This window comes from Colobus angolensis, unplaced genomic scaffold (assembly GCF_000951035.1).
Source record: "Colobus angolensis palliatus isolate OR3802 unplaced genomic scaffold, Cang.pa_1.0 Scaffold128, whole genome shotgun sequence".
Taxonomy (NCBI): Eukaryota; Metazoa; Chordata; class Mammalia; order Primates; family Cercopithecidae; genus Colobus; species Colobus angolensis.
The window spans coordinates 2,025,064-2,035,422 of record NW_012114030.1 but is presented as its reverse complement, the minus strand read 5'-3'; the positions used below and the strand labels follow the sequence as shown (position 1 = coordinate 2,035,422).

Here is a 10,359-nt window from a genome sequence, read left to right as displayed (position 1 = left end):
TTGGTTTCCCTCCTTCCCCACCCCTGCCCCGCCGCCCCCTTTTTTTTTTTTTCTCTCTCTCTCTCTGGGCTTTTTACTTGTTTAGGAACTCGAAGCGGTTCATGGCAAGTACCCCGAGTCCTAGCCCACCTGTTCTCTGCATAGAGTTGCTGCAGAGCACCTCACGCGCACAGATACACGCCTGGCTTTGGGGGAAGTCGCGACACTGGGTCTGCAGAGTCCGCTGAGCACGCGTCTTCGTCGTGAAACTAAGGAGACCCTGGAGTGTCCTTGGGCTTGGGTGGGATGGAACATGCCCGTGACAGACAGGCCCACCTGCCAATCAGAAGGGAGCTCTCCTTAGCCGATATTCGGACCGCAGGAGTGGAAATGGCTGTTGGGAGGTGGCAGAGACGGGAGATGGGGTGGCCACAGGGGAGCTGCCGGCCACAGAAGAGGAAACGGAGATGCAAGGGGCGGAGTCTGCGAAGGATGCGTGAATGGCCAAGAGATGTGCCTCGGAAAGGGCCTAGAGACTTCCTCTGACCAACCCCCGACGGCCATTCCCAGCCATCCGTTTTCCTGCAGCCTCAGATGCAACCTGTGGAAGACGCGGGAGGAAGCCCCGGGAGTCCGCCCGGCGGCGCCTTCCCTAGGGTGGGAGCGGGGACTCAGGCGCGGACGCTGCTGCCACCTAGTGGGAGAAGCCTGCTACTCCTCTCGGTTCCTAACCCCAGGGTAGTTCCCAGCTGAGCACTGAGGCAGGATGGGGGAGGATGCGGAGAGCCCTGTGCCCCTTGATCTGCGGACACGATGCGAGGGGGGGCCTCAGAGAGGAACCCCAGCCCCCAGGAAGTGTGCACTGCCCACACTACATTTCCCCTCTGTGCCATGATTTCCTCCCGTGTATAAGGGAGGCAAGAGTACCTGATTCTGGGCTGGGCTTGGTGGCTCATGCCTGTAATCCCAACACGTTGGGAGGCCGAAGCGGACGGATCATCTGAGTTCAGGAGTTCAAGACCAGCCCGGCCAACATGGTGAAACCCCATCTGTACTAAAAATACAAAAATTGGCCGGACAGTGGTGGTGCGTGTCTATAATCCCACTATTCAGGAGGCTGAGGCAGGAGAATCGCTTGAACCCAAGAGGCGGAGGTTGCAGTGAGCTGAGATTGTGCCTCTGCCCTCCAGCCTGGCCAACAGAGTGAAACTTCATCTCAAACTAAAAATACAAAAATTGGCCGGACAGTGGTGGTGCGTGTCTATAATCCCACTATTCAGGAGGCTGAGGCAGGAGAATCGCTTGAACCCAAGAGGCGGAGGTTGCAGTGAGCTGAGATTGTGCCTCTGCCCTCCAGCCTGGCCAACAGAGTGAAACTTCATCTCAAAAAAAAAAAAAAAAAAAAGGCCGGGCGCAGTGGCTCACGCCTGTAATCTCAGTACTTTGGAAGGTCAAGGCCGGCGGATCACGATGTCAGGAGATCGAGACCATCCTGGCTAAGATGGTGAAACGCCATCTCTACTAAAAATACAAAAAAATTAGCGGGGCATTTTGGTGGGCGCCTGTAGTCTCAGCTACTCGGGAGGCTGAGGCAGGAGAATGGCGTGAACCCGGGAGGCAGAGTTTGCAGTGAGCCGAGATCGTGCCACTGCACTCTAGCCTGGGTGACTGAGCAAGACCCCGTCTCAAAAAAAAAAAAAAAAAAAGAGTACCTGCCTCTGAGGGTCAGTGCAAGGGTAAATGAACCATTTGTGCAAGGAACTTGGCCATAAATGGGGTCCAGCCAGCATAGTAATAGGTGTCAAATAAATGCTACCCACTGGGCATGGTGGCTCATGCTTGTAATCCCAGCACTTTGGGAGGCTGAAGCTGGAGGATCATCTGAGGCCAGGAGTTCGACACTAGCCTGGGCAACATAACAAGACCTCATCTCTATAAAAAATGCAAAGATTAGCCAGGCATGGTGGCACATGCTTGTGGTCCCAGCTACTCAGGAGGCTGACTTGGGAGGATCACTTGAGGCCAAGAGTTCCAGGCTGCAGTGATCATACCACTGTACTCCAGCCTGGGTGACAGAGTGAGACCCTGTCTCTGAAAAGACATAAAATAGGCCGGGCACTCTGGGAGGCCGAGGCGAGCAGATCACCTGAGGTGAGTAGTTCGAGACCAGCCTGACCAACATAGTGAAACCCTGTCTCTCCTACAAATACAAAAATTAGCCGGGTGTGGTGGCAGGCAGCTGTAATCCTAGCTACTCAGGAGGTTGAGGCAGGAGAATCACTTGAACCCGGGAGGCGGAGGCTGTAGTGAGCCAAGATCGCGCCACTGCACTCCTGCCTGGGTGACAGACGGAGACCCTGTCTCCAAAAAAATGAAAATAAATAAAATAAATGCTACCTGTGGTTGATCCAAGGGATAACTGGAGGTGTGTGGCCCGGTGCCGCCACCCCAAATTGTGCCTGTTGTCTAAACACAGCTTGCTTTAGTTCTGGCTTTCAGCAAGATGGCCCTGCCACATCTCTCCTCTTTGTAAATGCTGGGGCTGCCACCATTATGGTTTTATCATCAGCGACATTCCAGAGGATGAAGACTCCCCTGGTCCCAATCTGTCCTCTCCTCTCCTCTTCTGATGAGGGCGAGGGATGGGGAAGGGGTCCCAGCTCCTAGCACTTTCTCCCCTCACCCCAGAGCGCCATCAGAACAGCTCTGGGCTGTGACATCACAGAGCCCCCACCTCATGATAGAAGTCATGAAGTTGTGGCCATGGGTGCTGGTGTGGGTGTGGCTGGCTGCAATAGGGGCCATAGACACTGGTGAGAAGCTGTCTTGGGAGCAGCAGGAAGGCAGGCAGCTCTGGGGGCATAAAGGGTGATGCCCACTTAGGGACTGGGAAGCCAACCCTGCACCCTCTCCTTTTCTCTCCACTCTTCTTTCCCATCCTGCTGGTCCCACCCACCCCCCAACAACCATTGGCCTTGTCATGGTGCACCCAGCTGACCCTGAGGGAAATCAAGACCCTCCACAGCCTCCACAATGAGGCTGGGTGGTCTCACAGGGTCCCAAGCCAGCTTCAGCCTTCAGAGATAAAGGCAGGGGTCAGCTTGGCTGTTGTCACAGACTTTGCTTGGATCCTAGCACCCAGACCCAAGCGTGCCACGGCGTCAGCCCTGGGGACAGAGTCTCCGCCCTTCTTAGACAGGACTGACTTCTTCGATTATCCAGACTCGGACCAAGCCAGGCTCCTGGCTGTGGCCCAGTTTATTGGAGAGAAACCCATCATGTTCGTTAACTCAGGTATGAACCAGCTAGAGAAGGGACCTCCCTCCCAGTCAGGGCCTGGAGGAGAGCAGCCCCTGACCCTTCCACTGGGCTATCAGAAGGGAATTAAGGGTCCCGCTTGTCTAGCAGGTTCCAGCCCCGGGCTCTTCCATCACATCCTGGTAGGCTTCCTGGTGGTGGTGTTCTTCTTTCTCCTTTTCCAGTTCTGCACCCACATGTAAGGCCTGCCCCCTTCCTCCAACCCCACCCACCACCACCTTCCTTGGGAGCAGCTGAAGACCCCAGTTCTAGTGGGGCAGGGTGTGACTTCTCCCCTCTGATCTCCATGCCCCACAGAAACTTCCAGAAAGGGGCCTAAAGAGCCGGACAGGGGCCCCGGACTCAACCTGAGCACCTACACCCACCTCCTCTCCTGTCGATGAGCAAAAGTTCCCCACTTTTCTCCTCCCTAACTGCCCAGCGAGGAGCTGGGGATCCCGCTCCCTGTGCGTTTCCCACAGCCCAAGCCCCCCACCTCCTCCCTTCCCAGCCCCAAAGAACTTGATGATGAGGGCCTTGGTGGCGTTCACGCAGATCGTCTTTTATTAGCGGTCTGTAAAGCACCTCCCAGGGTCCCCTGACCCCAGATTGGAGGAAGCCTTGAGAGGTCAGTAGCACCAGGGACATGGCAGGGCCCGAGGGCGCGATGTGCAGCCAATGGTGAGGGACTGGGCGCCCTCGCCTGCCCCCGGGGTTGTCAGCACTGGGAAGGCTTAGGGGTAGCAGCCACCTCTCTCCCTCAACCCAACAGACTAGTTCAAATTTGGGTAAATAAATAAAATAAATAAGATTCCTCAAGCTGGCCTACTCTGGAGAGGAGCCGTGGTTGCAGCCGGCCACTCGGGAGGCCCGAGGGCCAGCCGGGTTAGTTGGGGCGTCCTTTCCTCTCGGGTGATGGGGAGCCCTGGGGGGTGGCAGCAGAGGGGCTGGGATGGCCTTGGCAGAGGCGCCTCCCCACATTCTGACTCTTGGTCCCCTTGAAACCCTGTCGGTCTCCCTCCCCACAAGCCCTCCTGCCCTCAGTGGGTGGGAGGTGGTGCTCCCTCCCCTCCTCCAGCGCAGGGGTGTGCAGGAAGGGGGCACAGTAAGGAGAAGAGGTTCCCTCTCTCCCCCCGCTCAGTCCCCGTGGTATGGGGCCTCTTCCCCTTCAGGGTCATCGTCAGTCCTGGGGTTGTCCGGGCAAGAGGACCCTGGCTCCCACACCCAGCCATCAGCCCCAGAGCCCTGTCTCCACGGGGGTGGGGGTGGGGAGGGGGAGGGTCCTAGCCCCCGGCCTCAGTCCTGGGCCTGGCAGGCCGGGGGTGGCCGGGAGCGGGGCCAGAAGAGGCGGCAGGCCCCACGGCAGATGAGGAAGAACCAGTAGAGCTGAGGGGCCAGGAGCAGCGCAGCGCCCAGGTTGACGTGGGCGGGGATGGCCAGGGGCACGGCCAGCAGAGGCAGGCCGGCGTGGCGCCCGTAGGCCCAGTACAGGTAGGGGAAGAGCAGCACCCGGCAGCACAGGAAGCTGAGCAGCATCAGGGCCCCGTTCACCTTGTGCAGCAGCGTGTGCTGCTGCTTGTACTGAGGGGACATGGACACCGTGGCCACGGCGGCAGGAGGGCTCAGCCCCCCTTGGCCCTCTCCCTGCCTCCCTGCAACCCTAGCAGGAAGCTCCTCCCAGACAAGACACTTTGCCAGGACACAAGCACCAGCTCAAAAGGCAAGGGGTGAGGGGGGGAATGACGAAGGGGCCAGAGCCCTTGGCAGCAACCCTGAAGGTCCCTCCCCTTCCCGTGCCCTCCCTATCGGGCTCCCGCACCCTCCCGTGCTCACTCACCTGGATGAGGATCTTGCCAAGGCAGACGAAGGGTGTGCTGACCTCTGCCATCAACATGCAACCCAGAAAGAAGTCTCCCTTCCCCTGTCGCCACACCTGAGCACACAGACAGGAAGGTGAGGAGCTGGGGCTCCCTCTGGGTTCTTAGGCAGCCCCCACCCTTCCTCTTTCCCCTCTGTCACTTTTGGAGATGCTTGACTCTGAATGTCAAAACACCTGGGTGCGGGGCTGGGCACGGTGGTTCACACCTGTAATCCCAGCACTTCGGGAGGCCGAGGTAGGTGGATCACGAGGTGAGGAGTTTGAGACTAGCCTGGCCAACATGGTGAAACCCCATCTCTACTAAAAATACCAAAAAAATTAGCCAGGCATGTTGGCAGGCACCTGTAATCCCCACTACTGGGGTGGCTGAGGTGGGAGAATCACTTGAACTCAGGAGGCAGAGGTTGCAGTGAGCCGAGATCACACCACTGCACTCCAGCCTGAGCGACACAGAGAGACTCCGTCTTGGAAAGAGAAAAAAGAGAAAAAACACCTGGGTGCAGGAGCAGGTGCATGACTTGGCTGCATCCCTCTCACAGTCCTGCAGAAAGACTGTGTTCCTTATGTAACAGGTGAGGAAACTGAGGCTCGGAGATGTGCAACCACAGATCCAAAGTGCTGCAGCTGGGCATTGTCCAGCCCAGGGCCAGGCTGCCCCCACACCCTGGTGCCCCTGGGCTGGTGCTCAGTGAACCCTGCCTGTCCACAGCTTTCCCTGGAAATGTGCTGGGTCTGCTTGGCTGCCAGTACCCAGATCCAGGGCTTCCCAGGTTCCTGCCAGCACCAGTGGGACCAAGGAGCAGGCCACCCACACCCCGCCCTCCCAGCTCCCCGGGACTCACCACCGAGAGCGGGAAGCACACCAGCACCATGGCGGCATGGTGGAGCACCATGAGGAACTCCTTGTGCAGGTAGCCACGTGCTATGGCCCATGTGCTGCCCGGGGCTCTGGCCACTCCGTCATCCCCTCCATGCCCTTTGACCTGGTGCTTGTGCCAGTGACAGAGAAACATGGCGTAGATGTCGTAGATGAAATAGGGCACAGCAAACTGCGTGTAGGCAGAGGACAGCCAGTGTCTGTTGGGCAGAGAGACAGGAAGGGGAGGGGGTGGGTGGGTGTGGGGAGCAAGGAGGAAAAGGGACACCAGTGAGCGGGGGTAGATCTCAGGGGTTGGCACGGCAGCCCTGGACAGCAGTGGAGTCTCGGGTACAGGTGAGGGATCCAGAGGGTAGAGGGTGAGAAACTTGCCCGAGCTCACGCAGTCACGCAGCTAGTAAGCGATGGTGCTGGCATTCAAACCTGTGGCCTCAGAGCCCACCCATGTTCTTCTCTCTCTGCAGTACAGTGGGGAGAAAAGAAAAGAACAGAAGATGCCCACAGACCAAAAGGCACAGATAGAGTGCCAAAATAAGCCCAGGCCAGGCAGGTGGGACCTTCCTTGCCATGGTTATTTGTCCTAACCTTACCATGAAGTTAGGGCCAGCAACAGCTGCATGTGTGAGAGTGCTGGAGAGAGAGGTCACAGGGGTGGCCCCCATTCCTGCCTCCTGAGGCAGGCGCTCTTCCAAACTTCCCATGCATGCACTTATTTACCCCTCCCAAAACCCTGTAAAAGGTAGGTGTGGCCATAACCCCCACCGTACAGGTGAGGAAGTGAGTCACAGACGGGCTAGGTAACCTGGCCAAGGAAGGGACATGGGCAGTGGCTCCACAGCCCTCACTGTCATCCCCACTGTCCCCAGAAGATCCAAGAGGCATCAGAGACAGGCCCCGTTGGCAAGTGAGGGGTCTTGTCAGCGCTGTTCGCCCTGCCCCAAAGTGATCCCATCTCTTTTCTGTTTTGTGTTGTTTCTCAGGGACAGCCAAGCGTTAAGGGGAAAATGCAGAACAAAAGGAGCCAAGGACAGAGAAAGTTCCATGTACTTGGAGAGTAAACAAAAATGAGAAATGGATGAATAGACAAGACAGCATTTTTCTTCTGGAGTCAGCACATTGGCAGTTTCTCTTAAATCCTGTAGTCCCGAGACTGGACTGGGGTGGGGGGGAAGGTCAGAGAGGCAGGCCCTGGGGAGCTCGCCCCACACGGAGGAGGAGGGATGAAAGCAGAGCCAGCCAGAAGTTATCACCAAACATGAGGCCTGTGGAGGGAGCCGTGGAGAAGTTGGGGCTGAGGCCTCTGAGGTTGGGGAGCCTGAGGCAGGCAGCCTGTGAGTGGAGCCAGCTCATTCTCCAGCAGGGATGGTACCAGGGAAAAGGGAACCTGAGACTGTGATGCAGTGGTGTGGAGCTGCGGCCCAGAGGCAGGGAAAGATGAGAGGGGAGGAGCAGCTGCAGAGAATGCGAGGCAAGAACACAGGGAGAAAAGGTCCAAGTGGCCTGGAGGAGTCAGGGAAGGAAGCTGCCCACAATGCAGGCCCAGAAGAGGTGATGGGAGATGGGGCCTGCTGGGCTGGTGCAGGAGACCAGGAGGGGCCACCAGGCCCTGGGCTGTCATGTGAGGTGTTAAATCCCATCCCCACCCTCTTGACAATTAGGTGCTCAGAAGTAGGAACAGCTGCTGCCCTGGATTAACCCGGATCCTCCCCACCTACCTGAGGATTAAAGCAGGGAGGAAGGACAGGAACAGACACAGGGGGCCTGGGGAGCAGGGGGGGTGCAGAAGCCAAAAGGTGACCTCTGCATGTGAAGGCTGGGGAGGAAGTGCTGGATCCCAGGCTCAGCTTGGAGAAGGGGTGGGGAGGGGCAGGCCGAGGCCAAGAAGCAGCCAAGTCCCTGGGCAGGGTGTGAAGAAAGAGTTAAGCCAAGAACTGTCCTCTGCAGCTGCCACTTAACTCAATTCCTCTCGATGAAGCCCTTCCAGGAAGGGCCGCTGCCTCACCACAAAAGAGGCAACTCATCTTCGGAAAAAGAGGAGGCGAACAGAAACAGGGCACCCCCCGTCAGGGGCGTCCAGAGAATGTCCCCTGGGACTCAGGGACTGCCACAGAAGGGAAGTGGCGCTGAAAGCTACGAAGGGGGTGTTGTGGGCACCTCCAAGGCAACTTGCAATGGGCCACCCATGAGTCACCTAGGGCAGTCATCAGCACCACGGACAGGGCCCCTCTCCTCTCCGTCCTCTGCCTCCTGCCTGCACACCTCTGGGCCTTTTTGGCAAGCACCAGACACTGCAGCAGCTGCCTGGCCACATTTTGGCCTCTTCGCCCTCATCCCCTCCTGCACTGCCTGGCCGTGTGTGGCCTTGTGCGTGTCATCTTTCCCCTCTCCTCTCCCTCACGCATGGAGTGGGTGCCGGATGCCTGGATTCTGGGAGGGCCTGAGGGGTGAGCCCGGCATGAGGAGGGGGCACTCTATCTGGGTACTGGAGGGAAATGGGATCTGCCTCCTGGGGCGGAAGGCAGGGAAGAGGTGGGGGACCCACGACAACACGGGAGACCTGGAAGCCAACTAGGAAGCGCTTTGAGGATCCTCTGTGATCCCCACTCCTTCTCCCCCTGGTTCTGACCTTTAAGGACAGGACGGGATAAATTTATCCCCGGGTGTTGAGTTGCAGTTATTGCAGTGAACTTGCTCAGGTCCAAGTTAAGGGCTTGGGGACCACGGACAGAGTTCCCTCCAAGATGTGGGGTCTTCCAGGGTTATGTGTACACACCAACCACTGGCACCTGGGCAGGGGGGTTCTTGTGGCACTTACTGGTCATCGATGATGTGCTTGCAGGAGGTGGAGACGATGTAGCCAGCAGTGGAGGCCATGATGGCCTGGACAGAGGACACCAGCCTAGGGGAGAGAGGGAGGCATGCCAGAAGGGCGGAAGGGAAGAGACGTGTGCCTTGATTTCTCCTCGTTGCTAGTCTAGCGACTGCACTTTGCATTCAGCCACTTCTCGGACCAGTCCTTGCCCGCCTTCTCCCAAGGCTGGGCTGTCTGAAATGTGCCCCACCATAGGCACCTCACGGCTCTCTGGTCCACTCGGCTGCTGTTCCTCAGTCCACCCCACTCCTTGCCACCTTCTCCCTTCCCCACTTGTGGAAACTGAGTCTCCCTCTTCTCGGGGTGGCAGGGTGTCCGTCCTGAGGTGAGACCCCACTGAGAGTGAGATGCTGGCCTGGACCTCTCCCCACGAGGGGAGCCTGGGCCAGTTCTTGCCCCATTCAGCTGCCCAGTCATGACACGGGCCTCACTCTGGACCCTTTGTGACCCCGAGCTCCCCAGTCACTCTCCCACTGTCTCCTGACTGCCACTAGCCTCCACTCTGCACTCTGGCCCTGTTCTAGGGGTATACAGTTGCACCATCCACTCCTCCATCCCTGGCCCCCAAACACTCGCCCTGAATGACACCTAGCTGTCTGGCCCTGGCCTCGGTCCCTAATGTCTTATAGGAATGTCTTCATTGCATGCCGGCCCTGTTTTGGAGGGTGGGAGGGTGTACCAGGAAGAAGAGACAGGCAGGCTGAACACTAGTAGACCAGATGGCAGGGCTGGACGAGGTCTCCCAGGACAGTGAGCAAGGCAGGCAGTGAGGAGAGAGGAAGCCTGGGGGTAAAGCCCCCAACCCCCATAGGAACTCCCAATACCCACCCACTGAGGGTCCAGAGAAGTGCCAGGTCCCTCCCGTTCCCTGAGAAGCCCAAGAAGCAGAGAGGGGCTGAGGGGAAGGAAAGTGGTTTACCTGGCTGAGACAATGACCGCGTCGGCCTCCTCCCAGCGCAGCTGGGGCAGCCGCTGGAGCGTATTCTTGGAGAGGAGGAAGAGTCCGGGGAACACCACCCCCCCGGCCACCATCGGGGTCAGCATGGTGGCTGAGGACTTGGGCAGGGAGGCAGGTGGGCCGTGAAGGGTCAGGGAGGCTGAGCGGAAGGAGTTAGGGGTGGAGAAGGGGCGCCAAGCCCGGGAAGGAGGGAGAAAACGATGGGAAGGGGCACAAAGGGGACAGGGCGGCGACGGGATGGGGCCAGAGAGTCCAATGAAACTGGGGAGTCAGGAGGGGGCCAGTTGGGCAGAGACGGGGGAGGGGAGGATGGGAGAAGGGGAGCAGAAGCAGGCCAGTGAGGGATGGGGAGAGGCAAGGAGGGGATGGCTTGGTGAGGGACAGAGAGGAAGAGGGGACAGGAGGAGGATACAAATGGGGGAGGGGAGGGAGCCACCAGGCAGGTGGGGAGGGGAGGCTTACGTGAGAGGCTGGGAGGGCTCGAGGAGGCGGGGAGG

The 10,359-nt window shown here is 58.7% G+C and overlaps 2 protein-coding genes across 4 annotated transcripts; one reads left to right on the top strand and one right to left on the bottom strand.

Annotated features, from left to right (window-relative positions):
* The first annotated feature begins 2,727 nt into the window (after nucleotides 1-2,727).
* On the top strand, nucleotides 2,728-4,069 carry LOC105505639 (chromosome unknown open reading frame, human C16orf92). 2 transcript variants are annotated; one of them, XM_011933526.1, is made up of 4 exons: nucleotides 2,728-2,792; nucleotides 3,115-3,273; nucleotides 3,388-3,475; nucleotides 3,595-4,069. In XM_011933526.1, the coding sequence occupies exons 1-4, from the start codon at nucleotides 2,729-2,731 to the stop codon at nucleotides 3,614-3,616; spliced, it is 333 nt and encodes a 110-aa protein (XP_011788916.1). In that variant the 5' UTR covers nucleotide 2,728; the 3' UTR covers nucleotides 3,617-4,069. The 2 variants fall into 2 exon arrangements, with proteins under 2 accessions (XP_011788916.1, XP_011788915.1); XM_011933525.1 differs by having other exon boundaries at nucleotides 3,035-3,273.
* FAM57B (family with sequence similarity 57, member B) lies at nucleotides 3,818-10,349 on the bottom strand. Of its 2 annotated transcripts, none has more exons than XM_011933527.1 (5): nucleotides 9,824-10,349; nucleotides 8,848-8,931; nucleotides 5,998-6,232; nucleotides 5,114-5,209; nucleotides 3,818-4,857 (listed from the first exon to the last, which is right to left on the bottom strand). In XM_011933527.1, the coding sequence occupies exons 1-5, from the start codon at nucleotides 9,946-9,948 to the stop codon at nucleotides 4,573-4,575; spliced, it is 825 nt and encodes a 274-aa protein (XP_011788917.1). In that variant the 5' UTR covers nucleotides 9,949-10,349; the 3' UTR covers nucleotides 3,818-4,572. The 2 variants fall into 2 exon arrangements, with proteins under 2 accessions (XP_011788917.1, XP_011788918.1); XM_011933528.1 differs by lacking the exon at nucleotides 9,824-10,349 and adding an exon at nucleotides 9,481-9,499.
* Nucleotides 10,350-10,359: the final 10 nt, after the last annotated feature.

Bases quoted from the DNA above. Each gene is read 5' to 3' on its own strand.
- LOC105505639 (XM_011933525.1), top strand. From the start codon at position 2,743: ATGGGTGCTGGTGTGGGTGTGGCTGGCTGCAATAGGGGCCATAGACAC. The intron at 2,793-3,034 runs GTGAGAAGCTGT...GTGGTCTCACAG, and splicing joins AATAGGGGCCATAGACACTG to GGTCCCAAGCCAGCTTCAGC. The intron at 3,476-3,594 runs GTAAGGCCTGCC...CATGCCCCACAG, and splicing joins TTCCAGTTCTGCACCCACAT to AAACTTCCAGAAAGGGGCCT.
- FAM57B (XM_011933527.1), bottom strand. From the start codon at position 9,948: ATGCTGACCCCGATGGTGGCCGGGGGGGTGGTGTTCCCCGGACTCTTC. The intron at 6,233-8,847 runs GTAAGTGCCACA...TCTGCCCAACAG, and splicing joins AAGCACATCATCGATGACCA to ACACTGGCTGTCCTCTGCCT. The intron at 4,858-5,113 runs GTGAGTGAGCAC...ATGTCCCCTCAG, and splicing joins TTGGCAAGATCCTCATCCAG to TACAAGCAGCAGCACACGCT.